This window comes from Hemibagrus wyckioides, linkage group LG27, assembly GCF_019097595.1.
Source record: "Hemibagrus wyckioides isolate EC202008001 linkage group LG27, SWU_Hwy_1.0, whole genome shotgun sequence".
Classification (NCBI taxonomy): domain Eukaryota; kingdom Metazoa; phylum Chordata; class Actinopteri; order Siluriformes; family Bagridae; genus Hemibagrus; species Hemibagrus wyckioides.
The window spans coordinates 1,562,501-1,585,000 of NC_080736.1; the positions used below are offsets into that span (position 1 = coordinate 1,562,501).

Sequence of the window (22,500 nt, forward strand, 5' to 3'; positions counted from 1 at the left end):
ATGGGAGATTTTGGAGGTATCGGATCCTGTTCCTCGTCCCGGTTCTTCTGGGCCCTGAGGGTTAGTGTGAGGGTGAATTAGCGGGAGGTTTTTGGAGGTATCTGGAGATGAGTTAGCTGAAGGAGAAGCTTATTGTTATTTATGAGCAGGATCTTCACTTCTCTTGTTGATGCTCATGTCCTGTGATAAACAGCATGCAGGAACCACCCTTTTCAATTACAGTGCCGGCTCTACATCATAGCGGAATGAGAAAATTACACCTCGCGCATGACAGCCGAGGAAAGGAAGGTTTCCACCTCGACCCCTGGCAGCGCTCACAGCTCTTAGCGAGTGCCGTAAACGTCCTTCAGCGGCCGGTGCAAAACGAGCTTGGCTGCCCAGGGCGTATATTTCTCTGAGAGCAGGCAGGTTTCCAAGAGAACCCGGTGCTCTAGTGGACGCTTTGAGGTGGTTAGTGTGGCAGCGTTGATGATCCTCAGCTCAGCCTATTATCCCCGCTGGATGGATCAGCCTGCAATTTTTGGACGGCTGATGGTTTTGTGATGACAGCCTTCATGGTGGTGAATGTGTCTCTCGGCGCCGCCGTCCAATCGAGCGGGTCAGTTCGGCTTGCCTCGCTTTGGCTGAGAACGTATAGATCTCTCACTGCGGGCGGCTGATTTCCTTTTTTCTCGGTTTCTATCATAGAAAAACCAGAGTCTGGATTCGATAACAAACCCGAGCGTGTGCACGAGCGACATCACTGCCGCAGCCAGGAGTTAATTATAGGATAAATAAAGTGCAACACGTTCAGGGAGTCTGGGTTCATGCCAGACAGTAGGAATGGTGAAGATATTCAGAATTCAGTTTAATTATTTAAGGTAAGAAATAAAACCTCTTCCATGACGGTTTCATGTACGCTGGCCAAACTCCCGTCAGTCACCATGGTGAGGTTTTATACACCGCTGTCCTGGTTTCTCTTCATCAAAGTGTTCCTCATCAGGCCCACGGTCACAGATACACAACATTCTGTTTATTTCTGTTTAAACATTATCGCTCTAAACCTAAACACCAATTTGTTGCTTTATTACTAATTAACCACTTTATTCATTTTTAACCCTCATGTTATGGTCACTGTTTGGACCCTTTGGTTCTGTTCAGGTCAAACTGACCCAGGGCATTATTGGCATTTTAAAAGCATAAATAAACAAACAAATAAAATCCTTTCACAAATATTGTCTTTATCTCAATTCCAAACAATATACCAATATACCTAACATTTCATGTTTGCAATTACTAGATCGCATTTAACAATGAAAGCGTCTTTTTCTCTGATAAAGTTATAATTTGTGTAACAAAATAAACAATAATAAAGACCTTGGTGGCATAAATCTAGAAAAGCCTGAAAAGGAACATGGTTTTAATTCAGATTTATTCATTTGAACTGATTTATCTTTTACAGGTGACGTGTACACTGGCTCTGAAATACAGATCTGTAAATGTGGATGATTTACAACAAATGCAAAACACTTAATAATAAATTTAAAAAATATAAAACAGGTCAATTTGACCCGAACAACCATACAAGAGTTACATTAATAAATAAAAAGACAACCAATGGATTCTTTGTGAATCCTTTAATGTATTTTCCCCAAATTTTACTACACTTTTGATTTATTTAGTTAAGAAGGACTCATATAACTTATAGGCCTAAAGCTTAATTTTGTTTTTATTTATTGCTGTATGTTAAAAATTGTATTTTCTGAAAAACAAACATATAAATGAATGAACAGACAACCTGGAATCTCATGACTATTATTAGTGATGATGATTTTTCCTGCATTTCACTCATCTGATGTCTTTTGTCTTCATTTTTTACATTAAAATGAAATAAATAAATAAATAAAATAATAAAAAAAAAACAGTAATAATTTTGCAATAAAAAAAATGCAGTAAAAATGTTGCAATAAAACCATCTTAAATATGTTGTATAATATGGATACAGGATATGTTTTATAATTTATGCATGAAGAGTTACAATAACATGGCAGTAATATTGAGTTAAATCTCCAGCACTTCATCCGCTGTGATGTTGCAATAACTCTGAGCTCACTGAGTAGCAATTGATTAGAAACTAGAAAAATGCACGATTCCCAAAAGTCCCAAAAGTAAGGGACGTGTTCTTTGGAACTGTCATCAAAATTTCTAGAGATTCCCCCGAGAACCTCTTCCTTTAGCTGCCTAGCAGGTGAAATATCTACTGATGTTCCTGATTGGTCAAATTCTGGAAGGAGAATTCCTCTAAAACGTCCTGAGGGTCAGGCTTTGTGGTCACTCAGTGGACATTTGTACCTGTAAAAGCAGCATTTCCTGTACGTACCACAGGATCATCTCATCAGACCCAAGCTGTGATCCAATTATATAAGTAACACGGAGTAAAACTATATTTCTCAAATGAGCAGACCAATTAGATGGATAGCAGAACCTCCGAGCTGGAGAACGATCTTTAAATCAGTCTCCAGTCTGCTAATATTCCCTTAACTGAGCACTGAGTGCCTTCAGAATCACAATTACTCACTCAAATAATAAAGTTCTTACTGTGGTGATAATTCACTCCAATCACACCATCCACATCGCTGCCTTGGAATTACACAACGTGATCTTCATGAAGAGCTGAAGAGCTGCTGAAGTTTCTTTATTATCACTCTGCTATCATGCATCAATAAGTGAGAAAATAAATGTAACCCTTTAATGACCAGGTGATGAGACTATAGTTTTTTATTTTATTTTCATATTACTTTAGAGTTGTTACTTTCATTCTTTATGCTGTAAGTGCAGACGACCTCTTTTATTTATTTTTAATGAAATCATTAATTCTTTAATTACTTTATTTATTTTTAAATTAGAACTGTAACATTTAAATCACACAAATTGTTAAAGAAGGTTGTGCATTTAAGCAAAAATAAATTTGTTTTTTTCTCTCTTAATGCTGACTAGTTTTAGATCATGTAGCTATTTATTTATTTATTTATTTATTGATTGATTTATTTATTTATGGGCATGCAATAAATAAATAAATAAATTAATTAATTAATTAATTAATTAATTAATTAATTACTCATTTACTCATTAAGTAATACATAAGTAAATATCAACAAATAAACAAATAAAAAATGGAGATATTTCATTATTATTTGTCTTAAATCAAAACTTCATATAAATAAATAAATAAATAGATAGATAGATAGATAGATAGATAGATAGATAGATAGATAGATAGATAGATAGATAGAATTAAAGGTGGATGTGAGATTTTTTCTGCAGTCAGAAGGTGATAATTCCTCTGACACAACTGCAGCACTTTGCTCTTGTTTACTCCCCAACGAACCTGCGTTCTTTTCTCTCCTTTTGCTCTTTTCACTCGTTTTTTTTTTTTTTTACAGAATGACAGGATAATAGAAAAGTCCAGAAAAGTGTAGAGAGATGATGAATAGCGAGCTCGGCGTCTCGACTTCAAACCCGAGCGAGAGAAATGAATAAACGAGAAAAAAAGCAGCAGCATCGTTGCACTCTGACTTCAAACCCTGCTTTATTATTGCAACCCAATTATTTCAGCCAGAGAGAGCCTGAAGTGGCCCTCAGAGACGTGTGTGTGTGTGTGTGTCTGAAATTCGGTCAACAATCCAAACAAGGACCTGGGCTTACCTGTGTGCGTTCAGAGCGCTTGTTACAGGAGGACACTAACGAATACACCGATTCTTCTTTATCCAGTGATTGGGACATGTGACGGGATTTCTGTGTGTGTGTGTGTGTGTGTATGCTGCTCATGCTCGGTCGATGTTTCTTATCACTAAGTCAAACACCTTTCACAGCTCATCTGAGAACACACACTCCCTCAGGACTTGCTCCGGCGCTTGCCGTTCGTCCGCTGTCTGATTCACGTGAACGTAAAAGCAGTGCTTTCTGTCACATTCTCACACGAGAGCATTTGCTTTTATTTACCGCTTCCTCGCTCGCTCTGACGCTGCCTCACGGGCGCGCGACTTAATAAATACCTACTGATTTCCTGAGACCTAAAGGACGGCTGTCGGCACTCTGGATTGTTGATGTGGGTGTGGGTGGGGGTGGGGGTTTTAGCTGATTGGTTGTGGAAATAAAATAAAAAAAAGAAGAGATAAAATGATGAGTGAGAGGTAATTGTATTGGGGAAGCGTGCTAGATGTATCACCATGACGATACTGAACACTTCCTGCTTTCACAACTCATTTCATTTACACGACATGATAGGCTAATACTGTCTTGTGGGCTTGGCCTGTCCAGGTATTGTATATCTGTCAAAAACATACTAATTAGACACAAATAAAACATTGTTCTTGGTTATTATTCACGAACAGTTTATCGTTATTTCTCTTTACCTTGGTATGAAACTGAGAATCCAATATTTTGTTAATATTGCGCTAGTCCAGTTTCACAGCTAGCCGACATCAGGTTACCGTGCTAATTGCTAGCACTGGTGCTAAAGTGACACACGTAACTATGCAGAAGATATTGAACACATTGCTATGATGTTGAAGAAAAAAAAGAGAGAGAGAGAGAGAGAGAGATGACTATTCTGTAAAACTGTGGAGTCAGTGAGCCGTGAAATAAGTCTTCACTCAAACACCGGAGTGAAATTCTCTTCTATTCCTCTGATAAAAAAGAAAAAAAAGAAAAGAAAAAAAGAATGAGGGATTAGAGAAGTCTTTCATTGGCCTGGCTTCAAATCAGGCCAGATTAGCTCGCCCTTGAGCGATATTTATAGAGAATTGCCCGATTCTCCTGCAACTTTAATCGTCTCTGGCTGGATCTGTCAGCGGCGGGGTTCTGAAATCACGCCCTGATGATGATGATGACGAGAAAGAAATTAAAGACGAGATAAAAGTTTTATTCAGATACTCAGAGAGATTCTGAATTTAAGTGACGGTTAAAAAGCTGAGGGATGTTTCAGACTTTATAAACGTCATGAACCCTTCATACACACCACAGTGTTCCTGCTGGAGAAGGTTCGAGCTAGAGGACATGCTGGAATGGAGAATTGTCCATGATTCTGCTCGAGCAACATGACAGAAGTGGAGTGAAAGAAAAAAAATACACTTTAATGTTTAAATGAAAATGATATCAAGGACATCTGAGGGATAAATCCTGACATTTCCACTCTCTGAGAAGGTTCTGTAGATCCCAAACTTCCTCCTGTAGAGCTAACGATGTATATTCCATCACATTTCCTATGCTAACTCATGATCTGACTCGGCAGACGTCTAGCATTTGTGATCTAGCATTAGCATCTTATTTTTACTGAAAAAACACGACCAATCCGAGTGCTTTCCAAGATTAATTAAATCGCTCCAATTACAACCTTCAGGATTCTGACAGGTTTACTAACGAACCTTTCTTGAACTGTGAAAACAAAAAAAAAAAAAACAAAATTAAATCAACCTAATTCTAGATTAAGAGTTTGGAAAAAATTCCCATACAATAGCATGATCCCATATTTCCTCTGTTTGTTATTCCGACAGGAAGTGCAGGAGGAAGTGATGGATGGTTCCTTAACAGGATGAAGTTGTGTGTATGAATTCTGAAATGTGTTTATGTAACGTTTAAGGAAGGAGTCTCCAGTGTCAGAGGAAGAGTCTGGAGATGTTTGAGAGAGAGAATAAGGAGGCGCTGGTGAGGGAAGGAGTGTTTGTAGCTGCTATAATGTAAGAGAATCGCTTCATTGGTGTGAAATGTAGCCATAAAGAGATAAAACGTTTTGGATAAAGAGGAATAAAACACTCGAGTGTGTTGAGGAAGTGAGTAAATAATGCAGAACACACTGAGGAACTTCAGAGAAAGACAAAGTGTACACACACACACACACACACACACATACACACACATACACACACACGGCAGGAGATTTTCCCTGCAGTAGCTACGCTGATGTTTCAGCTTGAAGAACCTGTGGCTTTCAGTCAGTCCTGGCCGCTGAGCAGGCGGTTAGCCGAGCTGTCAGAACCTTCTTTACAAACAATTACAGCACCATCTGCACCGCCACGCTGCGCATTAGCATTAGCATTAGCTCACCACACCAGCTCACACACACTCACACACACACACTCACACACACACTTCTTTTATCCCGAGTATTAATAAAGAACACATCACAGGATGGCGTGTGTGTGTGTGTGTGTGTGTGTGTGTGTGTGCTTCTGTTTGTTTGTTTGTTTTGTTGAAACAGAGTTCCTTTTAATCACATCTTTCATTTATTTATTTATTTATTTTATTTACTTTCTGCTTTTCCTTTTTTCTTTAAAAACTCTATTTATTAATCTTCACCAGGTTTTGCTTCAGTCTCAGGTCCCCATATGTTTATTTATTTTTGCTTTTGATTTTAGATTGTTCAGATTGTTGTTCGGTTGTTTGTTTTGTTTTGTTTTGTTTCTTTCTTTCTGTTGGTTCTGTATGTTTTGTTAGCCGTTCTGTTTACATTCATTTGTTTATAGTTGTTTTTTGTTTGTTGTCTTGTCCTTTTTGGTTATTTAGTTGGTTGTTTTGTTTGGTTGGTTTGCTTGTTTGTTTATTTGTTTGGATGTTCTGTTTAATTGTTTGCTGATTTTTAGTTATTTTTGTTTGGCTGCTCTGTTTGCTGTATTTGTTTCTGATTTCTGTATGTTTCTTTCTTTCTTTCTTTCTTTCTTTCTTGGTTGGTTGGTTGTTCTGTTTTAGTTGTTTATTTGGTTTGTTTGGTTTGGTTTTTGGCTTGTTTTTTTGTTTGTTTGTTTGTTTGTTTGCTCTGTTTTAGTTGTTTGTTTAATTTGTTAGTTAGTTTGTTTTGTTGGTATGTTGATTGTTTGTTGTTCTGTTTTAGTTGTTTACTTCGTTCGTTCATTCGTTCATTCTTTAGTTTGGTTGGTTTGTTGCTTGTTTGTTCGTTCTGTTTTAGTTGTTTATTTAGTTAGTTAGTTAGTTATTTGGTTGGTTGTTCTGTTTTAGTTGTTTATTTTGTTAGTTAGTTAGTTATTTAGTTAGTTAGTTAGTTATTTGGTTGGTTGTTCTGTTTTAGTTGTTTGTTTAGTTAGTTAGTTTGTTTGGTTGGCTCTTTCATTTTTTGTTTGTTTTTCTAGTTTGTGTTTTTATTTGTATTTGTGACTTCTTGCAACTTTCCTGTTTCCCAGCTGCACATGTTTATCCAGACGAACATGAATTTTTAAAAAGGGGACCAACGGAATTTAACATTTCCTCACGATGAGCTTAAATAATTATGCGATCGTTATAACGGTCATTTCCATAAATCAGAAATCCAGTTTATTTCTACGCGAACAGAACGAAGTTAATAAATTCAGCAGAGTTTCAGTGTTGAGTTTTATTTTTTTTTCCTCTGGTGTTTAATTGCAGGAACCTCGGTGACGCGGGTCACAGCCACGGACGCTGACGATCCGGTTTATGGAAACAGCGCCAAACTGGTCTACAGCATCCTGGAAGGACAGCCGTATTTCTCCATTGATCAAAACTCCGGTGAGTGGGCTGCTTTTTTCTTTTTTTCTCTTTTTTTTTCTTTTCTTTTTATTATTTCACACGATTCTCAACAAAGTCCAGATGGTCATGAATGCCTTATGGAAATTTACTGTAATTATCTGATTTTAATCTGATCAGGATTTTTTTTCCTCTCAGATAATGAGGCTTGTTAATGATAATGCTCCATATGTGGACGCTGTTTATTCTCTTGTGTTCGGTCATTGTTTGATCTGAAGGGCAAAAAAAACCCAAAAAAAATCTTACGAGTAAATAAAAAAAAGGAGGTAAAACTGAAATGAGGTGTGAAGACAAGAGCTTCACGCTTGATTAGCCAGAGCTTCCATCTGCAGCCTGCTTCATTTCAACCTTCACTTTATTTTTTGTCGCATTCCTTTTTGAATTTTTTTTATTATTCTAATTGCATTTTCAGCTGACTTGTTAACAGAGTCTGTGAGCGACGTGATTAAATAATTGTGAAATGAAATTAATAAGCAATGAGATGGAAATGCGGGAACGACAAGGCGTCATTTAGAAACTTGACAGAAAATAAACAAGGCCTGCGTCCATCCAGATTGTGTTTAATCGCTAAATCTACATCGTTGTATTTATTTATTTTCTCCACATTTCGTACACATCATCACATCAGCGCTAGGTTTATTTATTTATTTTTTTATTATTTTGTAAAACTTCCTGTCGGAGTGTGAATGCGAGCAGCCGAGGGAGGGAAGTCGTGTGTTTGTGTGATTAGCGAGCGCATGCAGATGGCTCATTCGAGTGAGCCAGATGTTTTAATGAATGTTAATGAAAAGTAAAAGGTAAAGGGAAAACAACCATTAGGATCCATTTGACACTTTCAGCACTACGCAGGAAATGAGATGCGGACGATGAATAAGTAAACATCATCACGCTCCGGCTGATCGCGGCTGCTTAATTGTTAGTGAAGAAAGAAAGAAGAAGAAGGGGGAAAAAAAGGACAAATGTCTATATGGAAATGAATGTTTGTAGCTTTTCCAGTCTGTGATGATGATTGGGAAACGAATTTTCATAATTAAACAATTAAACATTAGGCTATAGAAGAAGAACCTTATTTATTTATTTATTTATTTATTTATTTATTTATTTATTTTACATTCCAACATTGTTGTTGTTTAGTTTTATAGAAAGATAAAGAAATCTGCAGTAAATTGTAATTAAATATTCGTTATTCACTGATGAATTCTGGATTCTGATTGGTCGGCTGGTTTAGTTGTAAATTTGTTTAAAGATGGTGCAATTTTCGTGCCTCTGCCTGTAACAAATCCTGTGAAAGTTAATTCCACTAAATTCAACATCATTATCCATCATTATACTCGTTAACCTCGTTATTGGCTCTGGAGTCCGATCGGTCAGATTTTAATTAACATTCTCGCTAAACAGACGACTGATAATGCATTTTCTAGAACAGGTTATCGTTTCTATAGCAACAGCTCATACACAGGGACATAAGCGGGTGTAAAGATGTAATCGTTGTCATGGTGAAGATTTCTGTCAGGTATGGAAGGAGTCTCCAGTGTCGGATTGTGATTTTCAGCTTCAGTACATTTGTAGGTGATGTATTTAATGTTGTATTTGCACTGACTCCTCCCCCTTTTTTATACTTAAAAGTACAAATGTAATTAAAGCAAAGGCGTACTCGTAAATGTTTGCCTTCGTATCAAGGTAACTCTATGTGTATTATTCAGATTTTGCGATTTTTGCTCCCAGTATTTGTCCGTTTCAGACCTCACGCTCATCGCCGGCCCTGCTGACATGTCCCTGCTGACGTGTCCCTCCCTGAGTGTCTCTCCAAAAACGTTTTCCTCCCACTCCCCCTCTCTGACCTGCAGCCTGCATTTTCACGTCTTAATAAAGGTTGAAATCTTGCGGTCTGACTTTGTCATAGTGACCTAACAGATGCCCGGAATGGCACGTCTCTGCAGGGGGTCCATTTAGTCCGTCTGTTCCCTCGGCTGATTTCATGTTTGCTGGGTTTCTGCTCCAGTGTGAAAGATTTGAACTGTGAGAAACAACCAGAGGAAATGGAATAGATAAACAAATAAAAAATAAAAAAAAAATACACAATTCCACATCAACAGAAATAAATTAAAACAAATTGCTTCAAGACTTAATCTGGGTCTTTAGTTCAGAAAAAAACTGATTTTATTTTTTAAAATCATCCTCTGAGGTTTCCATTTGGAAATTTTACACAAAACAAATATTTAAAACCATAAACTTTATGAAAAAAGATAAACTCTTCCTCACAGCACACTGCTGATTCACTCTGCCCAAGGAATAGAAATCGATTTATTGGGCATTTTCTATCGGTATAAAGAAATGAATTTTTTGTTCTCTCCAGTTCTGTTATAGGTTTATACGGGACGCTGTTGGGTTTCTGTTCACAGAGTATCATGACCCTGTGTTTAGCTGCTGGAGAGCAAGATAATAGGAAATAAAACAATTATATAAAAAATATATATATATATATTTTTTATAGTAAACCAACTTCTACTACAACTACCATAATGATAACATTTAAACCCATTTGGCCCAGGAGAAAAAAGAAAGAAAAAGGGTTTTTTAAAACCCTGAGTGTCACAAGATTCATTAATCACTACAAATGAATTCACTGCTAAACACACCACCAAACAGACACAAACTCTGTTACGTCAAAAAGTGTTAACGATTGTTATAATGCTAATAGGTGCTTTATGTGTTTAAAAACAGAAAGGCGGTGAAAGGAAAGAAAGGAGGATGACATGACAGGTGAAAAAATCTGTGGAAAAAAAGTGCTGCAGCTTAAGAATATTTTAAATACCTGAGATATTTTTTAATTAAACTAACTAAATAAATAAATAAATGAATTTCCAGAGAACTAGAGATCAGTGTGTTATTCTGTTTATTATTTATTATGTTTGGTTTCTAAATGGTATAAATAATTTAAGAAAAATTTAATAAGTTAAAAAATAATAATAATATTTCTCTCTCTCTAAAAAAAATCTCTAACTGTGTCTAAAAAAAAAAAAATCAAAAAGAACCCAAATAAATGAAGAAGTTGTTTCCTTGTTTTCTCGTTTTTCATTTCAAAGCATGAAGTGAAGAAATAAAGTGGACACGCACCGGCAAATAATACCTATTGCTCTGAAGGGGTTTTTTTTCATGCTTGAAAGCTATAGGACTTTGAAAGGAAGGAGGAAAGCAAAAAAAAGATCAAAGGTGTCTTTTCCAAAATCTGCTCGGATCTAGCCAGCTTTCTTTTCATGTGATGATGCTACAGGTCCTCTTCTTGTCTGAATGGATTACATACAGCTCAGGATGCGCTTTATTCCTCTCTGCTATCACACACCAGACTGCTGTGACTCACCACACTGCATTACAAACACTTAATGTCTGGGGTTTGAAGGGAAAAATGGGGGATTTTAGTGGTTATGGCATGTTTTTAAGGTTGTGGTAACTGCAAGATTTGATAAAACTCAAGCTACACAGTTATGTAGCTCAGCTAGTAGAAAGAAAGAAAGAAAGAAAGAAAGAAAGAAAGAAAGAAAGAAAGAAAGAAAGAAAGAAAGAAAGAAAGAAAAGAGCATTTCCATATGTTCCAGATGTTCAGATGACTCTCACAGCTGGGTGTATTTTTCCTATAATTTGGGTGGTTTTAACCTTCAACCACATCCATTGGACAAATAAAAATAAGGAAAATAAAAATAAGCAAATAAATAAACAATAAAAAATGTAATAAAAATGTTCACAATCAAAATAATCAAATAATAATGATATGCCAACATAAATAAATAAATAAATAAAGAAATAAATAAATAAATAAATAAATAAATAAATAAATAAATAAATAAATAAATACTCTATTTTATATATTAAAAAACAAACAAAGATTTTACACAGATAGATAGATAGATAGATAGATAGATAGATAGATAGATAGATAGATAGATAGATAGATAGATTCATTTGATTTTATCACATATAAAATCATATCGTTTTTTTTCTTTTTTCTCAAAACAGTATGTCAATAAATAAATAAATAAACAAGTAAATAAATAAATAAATAATATTACATTATTAAAAAATACAAACTATAATTAAAATAAGTAAATGTCAGGATAAAAAAAGTACACAGCCATAAAAACAGTGCAGAAATTACAGAATTAATTAATCTCAGTAATATAATATTTGCCATGTTTCATTTCCGTGGTTTTAAATGAGTGTGTAGTGTTTATGTGGGATAAAAGTTTTCTTTTCTATTTCAGTGAACTTTCTGCAGTTTGCTGTTCAGTGGTGGTGTTGATCTGAAGCTAATCTGCAGTCTAGTTTCCAGCTCTAATCGTAGAAAGGACCGGATATTGCCTTGAAAAATGAAAACGTGAGAAAGTTCCCTCTGAATTAGAGGCTAACGATCCGCTCCTGCCATTAACGTTCTCTTACCCAGTCCAAATCCCGACTGAAGCCTCCAGAGCAGAAGAAGGAATCAATGTCTATCTGCTCTGTATACCTTTCAAAATAGGATTGACCCAGTCGGCCAATTATCTCAATGATTTCCTTTTAGTCCATTTTTCCCTCCTTGCTTGTCCTCTTTTTTTTTTTTGCTTCCACTAACAAGTTTCTAGCCAGATGATCTGCAGGGTTTCTGGGTAATTCCTCCTCACATTCATGATGCGATATGTGCAGGTTTAAAGTGAACTGGATCATTTATAAAGCACAGCCTGCAAATCAGCTGGAATAATTCAACTGGGTCATTACTGATTGTTTGTATTTTATTATTTATTAAAAGCTGATGCAATCTTCTGTTTCTGGCTGCAAGAAAACCTGCAGTTTAAGACCTAAATCCACTGAAGGTCATGGTACTCATTTATTTATTTCTTCTCTAATTGTTCCTCTTTTTTCTTTTTCTTTTTTTTAGTCATCTCTGGATTGTGATTGGTCAGAAGATGTTCATTAGTTTCCTTGAGCAGCAGCTCTGATAGTAGTACAGCTTTATGTTAATGTACTTAGTGTTACTATAGCAACTATATACACTATAGAATATAACAGTTATGAAAAGGGATTAAAAAATGACTTTAATAGTCGACATGGTGAACTTTTATTTAACGAGGATTGTGTTTGTGTATCATGTATGCAAGGAGTCTCCAGTGTCAGAGCTGTATAGAGAAGAAGGCAAGGAAAAACATAGGAAGGAAGGAAGGAAGGAAGGAAGGACATCAGTGTTGCCAGATGTGCCAGAACTGGGAAAATAAAAGCAAGAGTTTTTGCATAATAAAGGGGAAATGGGGGGTTTTAGTGGTTAAGACATGTAGTTAACGCTGTGGTCACTGCAATATTTGACAAAATTCAAACTACAGGGAGAAAGCTAGTAGAAAGAAAGAAAGAAAGAAAGAAAGAAAGAAAGAAAGAAAGAAAGAAAGAAAGAAAGAAAGAAAGAAAGAAAGAAAGAAAGAAAGAAAGAAAGAAAAGCATAACTGTTCATATAATAAAGTAGAATTAAAACACCGTCCTGAATTTCACACAAACCAAAATCATTTGAATTAAATAGATTCATATAGATAAACAAAAGTACACACTTCTTCTTGCTTTTATATTATTAAGCTAACTCGCTAGTTCAGCGTAGCTTGCCAGCGGGCTATGGTATTGATCAAACCGAAGTGTAACTTATAGCGAAAAATCAATAAAGAACGCTGACAGGGTGCAAAAACTTATGCTCTAATAACAAGAGGACCTGCTGAGGCTACGTTTGAGTTGAAATGAGATTAATAGCTTTAAAGGACGTGAATGCTAATCATTTAATTCCATCTTTTTTTCTTTGTTTCTGATTCCAGCAATCATTAAAGTGGCCCTGGCCGGGATGGACCGAGAGATGAGGGAGGATTATCTGGTGGTCATTCAGGCTAAAGACATGGGTGGTCACATGGGAGGATTATCGGGGACCACCACAGTCACCGTAACGCTGACGGACATTAACGATAACCCGCCCAAGTTCTCCAAAGGTTTAAACTCCCACTCTGATGTTCAGTAAAGTCCATAAATAAACACAATCGTCCGCTTCGTATTGAATATCGTGTGTCTGTGTCGTAGGATCGTACGAGTTCACCATCTCCGAAGACCTCGGCATCGGGAAACCCAGTGGACGAGTGAAAGCCAACGACCGAGACATCGGAGAAAACGCTAAATCCACCTACAACATCATAGCAGGAGACGAGAAGGACGTGTTTGAGATTGTGACTGACCCGCAGACTCAGGACGGAATCCTCACTCTGAAGAAGGTGGGAATTATTTCATTCCTCAGAATAAAACACAGAAACATTCCAGGAAAAACATTTAAAGTGTGACATGTGTTAAAATAAATAAATAAATTATAATATAGCTACACACATGTGTTAAATAAATAAATATAACTACACATGCCTATAGATGTACTTAAACAAAACTGATCAAACTCTTGAATCTAATTGGTCAGAAGATGTTGTTTCCATAGCAACAGCTCATACTGATTTGTACAGTATCTACTCCACATAAACAAGTGGAACACACTGAGAAATATTTTACAGAAGTTACAGAAGGAGTCTCCAGTGTCAGAGCTAAAGTTTTTAGCTTTGTAACTATGTTTTGTTGTATTCCAGATTGGAGCTGCAATGATTATTTTGTTAAATAAACAAACAGACAAACAAACAAACAAACAAACAAATAAACAAATAAATAAATAAATAAATAAATAAATAAATAAAATTTTTAAAAATGACAAAGAATTGTTTCCAATTTCAATCCCAAGGTTTCTTGCTGAAAATTCCATGAAAGATTTGATAAAATTGTATTTGATATTCATGTAAAATGTTTATTCCACTTCAACCAGTGCCCTTAGACCTCCCTTCTCCATTCTCCGCCGTCTGGCAGTGATGTCCTTTAAATGTCCAGCGTTTGTCCTTTCTTAGTTCTCTATTTTAGTCCAGAACTCCTCTCATCACTCCACTGGAGCTCACTCCATGCAAATGATTTTATTCCAGAAATACACCTTCAGAAATTTCTAATAAAGTGTCTTTGTGTAACAAAAGCATATCAGTCGTCATCTGATATTCTCCAGCATGCGCACTATTTGTGTTGGGGAATACTCTCGCGCAAACAGCCTTCGCATTTAATATGCACATAATCTCCATATTCTGTTTGCTTGAATATCAAAGAGCAGACGCCGTGTCTAATAAACCGCCGCATGTTTTAGTCATGTTACTCTCTCACAAATTATAGACAGAGACAGCACTGGGAAAGGAGATGTCCTTGAGAGATAAGCGCACTTCATCGTCCTCTAATCCGCAGCGAGGCCCTCGGCATTTCCATATGCACAACCTCACGTTATTTAAAACCTGAACGCAAAAATACAAGCTAAACTCTGCAGTGTGGAGCGGAAAGCAAGCAAACAAACAAACAAACAAACAAACAAACAAACAAATAAATAAATAAATAAATAAATAAATAATCAGACAAATAAATAAATAAATATTATAATTCCTCTCCACATACGACATTTTCAATTTCTTTCTTTCGTTCTTTCGTTCTTTCTTTCTTTCGTTTGTTCATTCTTTCTTTCTTCTTTCTTTCTTTCTTTCTTTCTTTCTTTCTTTCTTTCTTTCTTTCTTTCTTTCTTTCTTTCTTTCTATTTCTACACATATTTCTAATCCAAGTTCATTTTGATTTTGTAATCTTTCATTTTCTTGTTCTTCTTCTGAATGCACTGAAATTCTATAGCACACTCTATAATTATCAATTAATAAAATGTCTGTGGAGTGGACAGGAGTAAAGCCCTCAAGGTCGTGCTGTTATAGTAAAATAATCAACAACAGGAAGTGAAGTTATTACTACTGTCATTGCGCTTCCTCTCTGTGCTTTATTTCTGTTATACCACAGCAATGAATCAAAAATGATAAACAATTTATATCTGTTTGTTCATTTACGTTTATATTTCCTGTGAAGTAACGTCCACAAAACTGCTCAGAACAAGCAGATGAATATAATCCGTGTTACGGTCAGAGATGATGTTATAGAAACCTAATCTATGCTGTCCCTCCAATCGGAACGCGGGGTTTGGGAGCACCGTGCTGTTAGCCTGTACTCAGAGGTCAGCAGGAAAAGATGGAGAGAAAGACAGCGGCTCATTTGTGTGACATTTCGAAAGAAAATTTTGCTGTTAGTCTCCGTGCCACTGCTCTCGGCTAGGAAGCTGTCGCTCGCATCACTAATCGCATGATGGATGGCACCTTGTGAGAGCGAGACAAACAACATCCTCCTCACCTACAGACTCACGTGGAGTTCAGAAGAGACGAGCGGAGAAACACCACTTCATGTTTTCATCCCTGTTTAGCTTCTGCTTCTTCTGTGAACACGTCCGTTTGCTCCGTCACTGCGGCGGGTCTGACTGCGGGAAATCATAAAGGATAAAAAAGAAGGAAAAATTAATCTCTGCATCCTAGAAGTTTGATGTAAAAAAATAATTATAAAATGAAAAAAAACGAAATATCTCAGATTACGAAGCATTCAATCCTCATGTTTGGGTTTTAGCCCAATGGACAGGGATTGTCTCTAACTCTAAACTTTAAGATTTAGTCGCAAAACATCAACGTAAAAAAAATGGTGGAAAAAAATGTTCCACTTATGAATCCTACTGATTGTCATCAAGTCAACGTTTAGTGATTTAACTCAAAATTATACTTTATAGTTTACAAAGGCGAGCTGTAAGGATTTGAGCTTCATTTACATATTTTCTAGACTAAATTAGCCCCGCCCCCAAACTGGAAGCATGTTGGCCCCACCCCCTTTTGATCGTAATTACAGATTAGCCCACACACATGAAGACAAAAAAGAAAAAGACTTTATTAATCACACACACACTCACACACACACACACACACACACTCATAGTGGAGGCCACTAAAAAAAAGACATAGCGCCACTTAAAATTCGGAGTGGAACTCGTTACCCGTCACGCTTTTTTTGCCGTTTGAGATCCGTGAGCTTCAATCTCATGCCCCCTTCAGGCTGATCCAGTCACGCACTCCAACTTATGTGCTGAAGAACAAAATGTCGTACATGTGCTTCAGGATTCGAGCGCAGAGTACAGCCTCCACACACTTTCACACACTCCAGACACTTCAGCATCATCCAGAGGTAAAAAAATAAAAAAAAACAGATACAAAAAAAGCAAGCGGTGGTTGTGTGGAGCGATGTGGGTCAAGTGACAGCCGTATTTAGCCCCCTCGTCGAAGGCGTAATGAAATAATGCACCAGGAGTACGGCTGACTCTGTGTGCACATGTATTATTACTGAAGAATAGCAGGCCGTGATGCTACTCTCCCCAGATGGAATAGTGGCACGGAGCACAAGGGCTCGTTGAAACGCTCTGAAAATGTGCTAAACTGCACGATCAAGCACCTTCCTGATGTCGGAAATACAATAATGCGTCTCTTAGTCATCACTTTCAGAGGTATGAAGAAAGGAAAAAAGAAGCTGTGTCGCAGAGTGCGCATATTTTACCCCGGCTCGGTTTTGGTCAACAAACCGTTTTTCACTGGAGGGCAGGACGGATAAGAGCCGGAGGGCTTTCACGGCTCTTCTTTACAAAACACCGGGCGGAGTTTCTCTCACCTGCCTAGAGCTAATCATTTATCCGCCACTTCCTGAGACTTCCTTTTACACCACGGCTACTTTTTTAACAAGTATAGAATGATATTCTTTGGGTTTATTGTTTGTATTTTCCTTCTAGAAGATATAAAGACTTCCTACTCCAGCGTCTCTCTTATAGATAACACAGAAAACCAGAAAGAGCCGTAAACTCCTCGACCTCTGACTGATACGAAGCTCTGACACTGGAGACTCCTTCCATACACGATATACTCAAACACATCCCTACTGATCTCGGCGTCCGCTTTGAACGTGCCGTTGCTATAGAAACAATAACTGTCAGCTGTGATAGAAAATAAATTGACATTTTCTGACCAATCAGAGCCCAGAACTCAGCATGGCACTTTAAACACTCAGCTCAGCGTCGCTAATTAACACAATCATCCAGCCGTTCCACAACATTACACCTAGCTATAAATGGGTGAAGGGACCAAACTAGTGATATTAGTGGCTTCATTTCCCTCCATATTATTATTATCATTATTATTATAATTATATCAGAAATAGAAACAGAGATAAAAATATTAAAGGGACAAATCAGCCCTGAGAAACTGTCTGAGGTTTAGATGTCTATGATGCTAAGAAGTTTATATTTATACGAATCATACAGGAACTATATAATTATATATGCAGCTATTCTTTTAAACTTTAGGCCACACCCCTTTCCTGTTGCTGATGCTGGATGCTTTGACTCTTTAAGCTCTTTTAGCTGAATAAACGATGGGAATGTGATTCAGATTTGTTAGCTGGATAACCTTCTAGCTTCTGAGCCAAAGGTTTTTTGACTGACCGAGTATTTTTCGTGAAAGGAGACAGTGTGCACTTCATATCTTTTTTCTAATCGTCTGACTCTGTGAGGTAGAACGTTTTAGTGAAAATAAAAGCTCCTCATTGTGCTTTTTATATATATATATATATATATAGGTGAAATCTCTATATGTTGTGAATACTGATGAGGCTGTAAAAAAAATTACAATAAATAAATAAATAAAAAAAATAAAAAGAAGCTTCTGCTCCTTTCATCACATTGACAAATATTCATGCGTATATCTGATAATCATTGCAAATCATCACCAAATTGCTTTTAGGTGATCCTTCTCCACTGGCTGGCTGCCTCAGAGAAGGCATTAACCACGTTAACGTCATGGTTTTGTGGGCCGGCGTAATTTTGTTTCCAGCAAGCACAAACATACAAATTATATTTTTGGTGATTGCTTAACAATTTGCAATGCGATTGTTGTGATTGCATTAGATTAACCTTATTTGCGGGCTCATCTAAATCCCAAACAGATGCCGTCTCACCGCACAAATTAATAACACTTCCTACGCTTCAGGTGAGCACGCTGTTATTGCCGCTAAATAACATTTTTGTTGCTCTACGTTATTGCGTTAGCGGCCGCGTCGTCCCTCATGCTGTGTATCAGCGTGACCTGTAGACCCCGTGAGCTTCCATCCATCACTGCTGCTCTACTCATTAGTGAAAACAGATTTCTCTCTCTCTCTCTCTCTCTCTCAGGCTCTGGACTTTGAGAGTAAAAACTTTTATAACCTGACGGTGGTGGCGACCAACATTCGGCCTTCAGCAACAGGAGCTCCGTTTATGGACCAAACCACCATCAAAGTTATCGTAGAGGATGCGGACGAGCCGCCCGTCTTTACAAAGTCCACTTACGTGTTCGAGGTGCATGAAAACGCCGCCATTAACACCATCGTTGGAACCGTTACGGCCCGAGACCAGGACGCTACACGCAGCCTCGTCAGGTAAAGAACCTCCGCTGATTTAATCCATCAATCACTTCCTCAGTCAAAATCCTCAATCCAATCTTATGTACCTCCAGAAAAAAATACAATAAAAATATTATAATTCATATTTATATTTATTTTTATAGTTCATTTATTTTGTACATTTTTTTATAGTTTTTTTGGACAGTGTCCTATTTTTTTTTTCCAAAATGAATGGAATTACATGCAATAATTTGACAGACATGACATTTGACTTTTTGATTTTGGTCCAAAAATTGGTTATTATTCCAGACAAAGAACTTCCAGCTTATGAAAGCAGCATACAGTATTCGGAGTTTAATCAGGATTCTTTCAAATGTTTTTAAACATGAATGCTGGAGATGAGGGTCCATGAGGGTTTGGAGGAATCGGGAAGAGGGCAGCGGAATTCCGGAGCACATTGTGAATTCCTGCTTTTCTTCACGGATGAAAAAAATCACAAGGGCACCTTGCCTATAGGTTATATGGGTAATTTCTCAGTGTGTCCAGTGCAGCGTTTCATTAACTCTCCAGTGAGTTGCCATGTTTCAGGGACAACACTCAACAGGTTGTGTAATTACACTGGGAATTGGGAAAAGGAGAGAAATTGGCTGTTTTTTTCCCCTCTCAGAGTTCATCCAGAGTGTGCATCCTGATGATTGCTGTGTTTTTTAATTTATCCCGATGCGGGAAGTCGGACATGTCCTTATACGAAGGCACTTTAATGGTAGAAAACATCTGTCTGCTGGTACTGCGCTCTCATTTTGGTGTTAATGGCGACGTAATAACACCAGGAACATCTTTTATCTCGCTGGGAGCGAAAATGCGAGCGAGTCGTACAGCTAAGAGGCGGAACGGCACCAGCTTTATCCCCTGTGTCTGAACTTTTACTCCACAGCCACCTGGAATTCTGGATTCTGATAATTCCGGTCTAGTTGACCGGACGAGCTGATCATCTTTCTATTATTGTGCTCCATTTAATAAGTTTCCATAGCAACATGTTCACAGGGATGCAGAATTTTATTTTAAAAAATTTAAATTAAAATTTATTTGTCATATACACAATCATACACAGTATGACCTGCAGTGAGAAAAATAAAGACAAAATAAAAATAGGGTAAAAATGGAGTTTCAAAAATAAAATAAAATAAAATAAAATAAAAATTCTGGACAGAACAGAGGAAAAAAATATTGTGAGAATATAAAAATCCATCAAATGAATTTAAATACTGATGATATGAATATAGTGATATGAATTAAAAACATATATATTTGTTGATATGGTGAATTTTTCTACTTAATGCTGATGAAAGGAGTCTCCAGTATCAGCGCTTGGTAATGAGATACAGAAGTTTTTTGACATCTTCATGATAGAGACTATTTACGCTTTGTGGTTTTATAGTTTCTCTGTAACACAAGCTGTGATTTAAATATTTATTTATCTATTTATTTTTTGTCTTCTTTATCTAACTGCTGTATGCGACACTCGAGCATTAGAAAGCGTTAAAAAGTACTAAAAACTACAAATCTTTCCTCTTATAAATCTTTCAAAAGGCCAATTGTATAAATTCAGAGAGTCAAACAACAGGCTTTCTTTCTCATAAAATCATTAAAGAAATTAGCATAAATGTTTATTAATGGAATTTAACATATGAGCTTTACGCTTCTGTTATATCAGGTTGATGTGAGGTTTTTTTTTTATTATTATTATTATTCTTGTCTTGTCACACACACACACACACTTTCCAGCTAAAGGGCACAAATGCCTATGTAAAAAAAAAAAAAATTCATAGTAGAAATAGGGCCAATACCACCACCCCCACCCCCCCACCCCATTAAAACGCAAACAACAGAAAAGAAGAAAAAAAAACAATCCCATCATGCATCTTGACAGTGTTAAACTAGCTCTCACACGCTTACGTCGCCTGCGTGAAAATGTTTTCTCGACGACGACGCTGATCGTATTTGCCGAGTGCCGGCGTGTTCCATTGTGTCCGTGCAGCGATTTTTTTATTTGTAAGATGAATTACTTCTATCCTGGGGCCATCAAGTAAATTATGTTTGGCAAAACCTGATCAAGCCCACTTCGGCATCGAGAAATACATTATGTTTTCCAATATTTCACAGAGGCTGCCGGATCCTTAAGTGAATTTTGAGGCATAAAGTGGCAAAGTCACTTTCCCGCCCGACTACCGGCACAGATAATGTCATTTAAAGGTAAAAGGCACTTTGCAAATGGAAGAGCAGAAAAAAGAGAAGTGGCAGACTAACACATCTTTACGCCTTCACTCGGGTTCCAGCATAGATTACCTTGTACTCCTTCAAATCAAATCAAATCAATCTCTCTCCGTCTTTGTCTCTCCTTCCTTCTCCGTTCTCCGTTTTTTTTCTTCTCCCCATCTCGATTCTCCTCTCTTTTTTTGGTTTGTTTTGTTTTCTCTCTCATACGCTCATGACCTTCTTCCTCCCCTCTTTTTTTTTCTTTTTTCTCTTCTCCATCTCCACAAAAAGCCCAAAGCTATACTTAATGCACTGAAGCGTAAGACATTGCAGGTAGACGCCAGTCGAAACAGAGCTGCATTTTCCTGTCCATTGTTTTGCTGGAAGCCGTGGAGACGTCAAATGCACTCTGGAGGAAAATAAATAAATAAATAAATAAATAAATCTAAAAATAAACAAAAAAATAAAATAAAAAACCCAAAGTCCAGGTCCTCCTTGTGTCTTTCCTCACGTTCACAAGGTGATTTGGCTCGTTAGGATTGGTGTCGATTCGACCGGACGCAGATTTAATACCGCGTCCTCGCTTATTTAGTGATGTTCACATGTGCAGGCCTGCAGCAGTGTGGAATAAACCGTGCATCTGTGACCCTCCCTGCGGAATAACTGACCTAATAACAAAAGCAAACGACACAAACCGCCAGACGCACTCTCTTCCCTCTCTCTCTACCCCTTCTGCCCTGAATCGAGAGAGAGAGAGAGAGAGAGAGAGAGAGAGAGAGAATAACAACATGCCACATGCAGCACTCATCTCTCTCTCATATCACATGTAATTTTCTTTAATGCCCCGATTTCACAGCTGCATTTAACATCATTAAAGTTTCAGTAAATGAGTTCATAAGCAGAAGATAAACTGATAAACGCTTCAAGTCGTACCATGGCTTCCATATGAACATCATCATACACCTTCTTCATCATCTACACCTTCTTCACCATCTACTCATCCCTCCTTCAGTCTCCTTCTTCTCCCCCAATCCTCTTAAATGGCTTCATTTCCTGGATTGCTCTCCTCACATCCACACTCCTCTGGGAACACAACAGAGCAGAACCCTTTCAGAAGGTCCTTGAAGAGCCCTTGAAGAAAACTCAGCTTTGTTTTTCTTTTCTTTGGAAGTGTAGCAAGTACCAAGAAGTGAAAGTGACTTCTGACAGGTTGTAGATTTTGAGGAGAAGCAGCATTAATAATGAACAATAATTTGAAGGTGTTTTTTGAAGGCTTCTTCTGTGGTTCTTTAAGGGTTCAGTAGATAGTTAAGGGCT

At 37.2% G+C, this 22,500-nt stretch overlaps 1 protein-coding gene across 1 annotated transcript in view; it reads left to right on the forward strand.

Moving 5' to 3' along the window:
* cdh8 (cadherin 8) overlaps positions 1-22,500 on the forward strand; it is a 126,637-nt gene that overhangs the window by 83,983 nt on the left and 20,154 nt on the right. The window contains exons 4-7 of the mRNA XM_058382401.1: positions 7,396-7,515; positions 13,356-13,523; positions 13,612-13,799; positions 18,719-18,963. Coding sequence (XP_058238384.1) covers positions 7,396-7,515; positions 13,356-13,523; positions 13,612-13,799; positions 18,719-18,963 — 721 coding nt within the window. The remainder of the gene's footprint in view (positions 1-7,395; positions 7,516-13,355; positions 13,524-13,611; positions 13,800-18,718; positions 18,964-22,500) is intronic.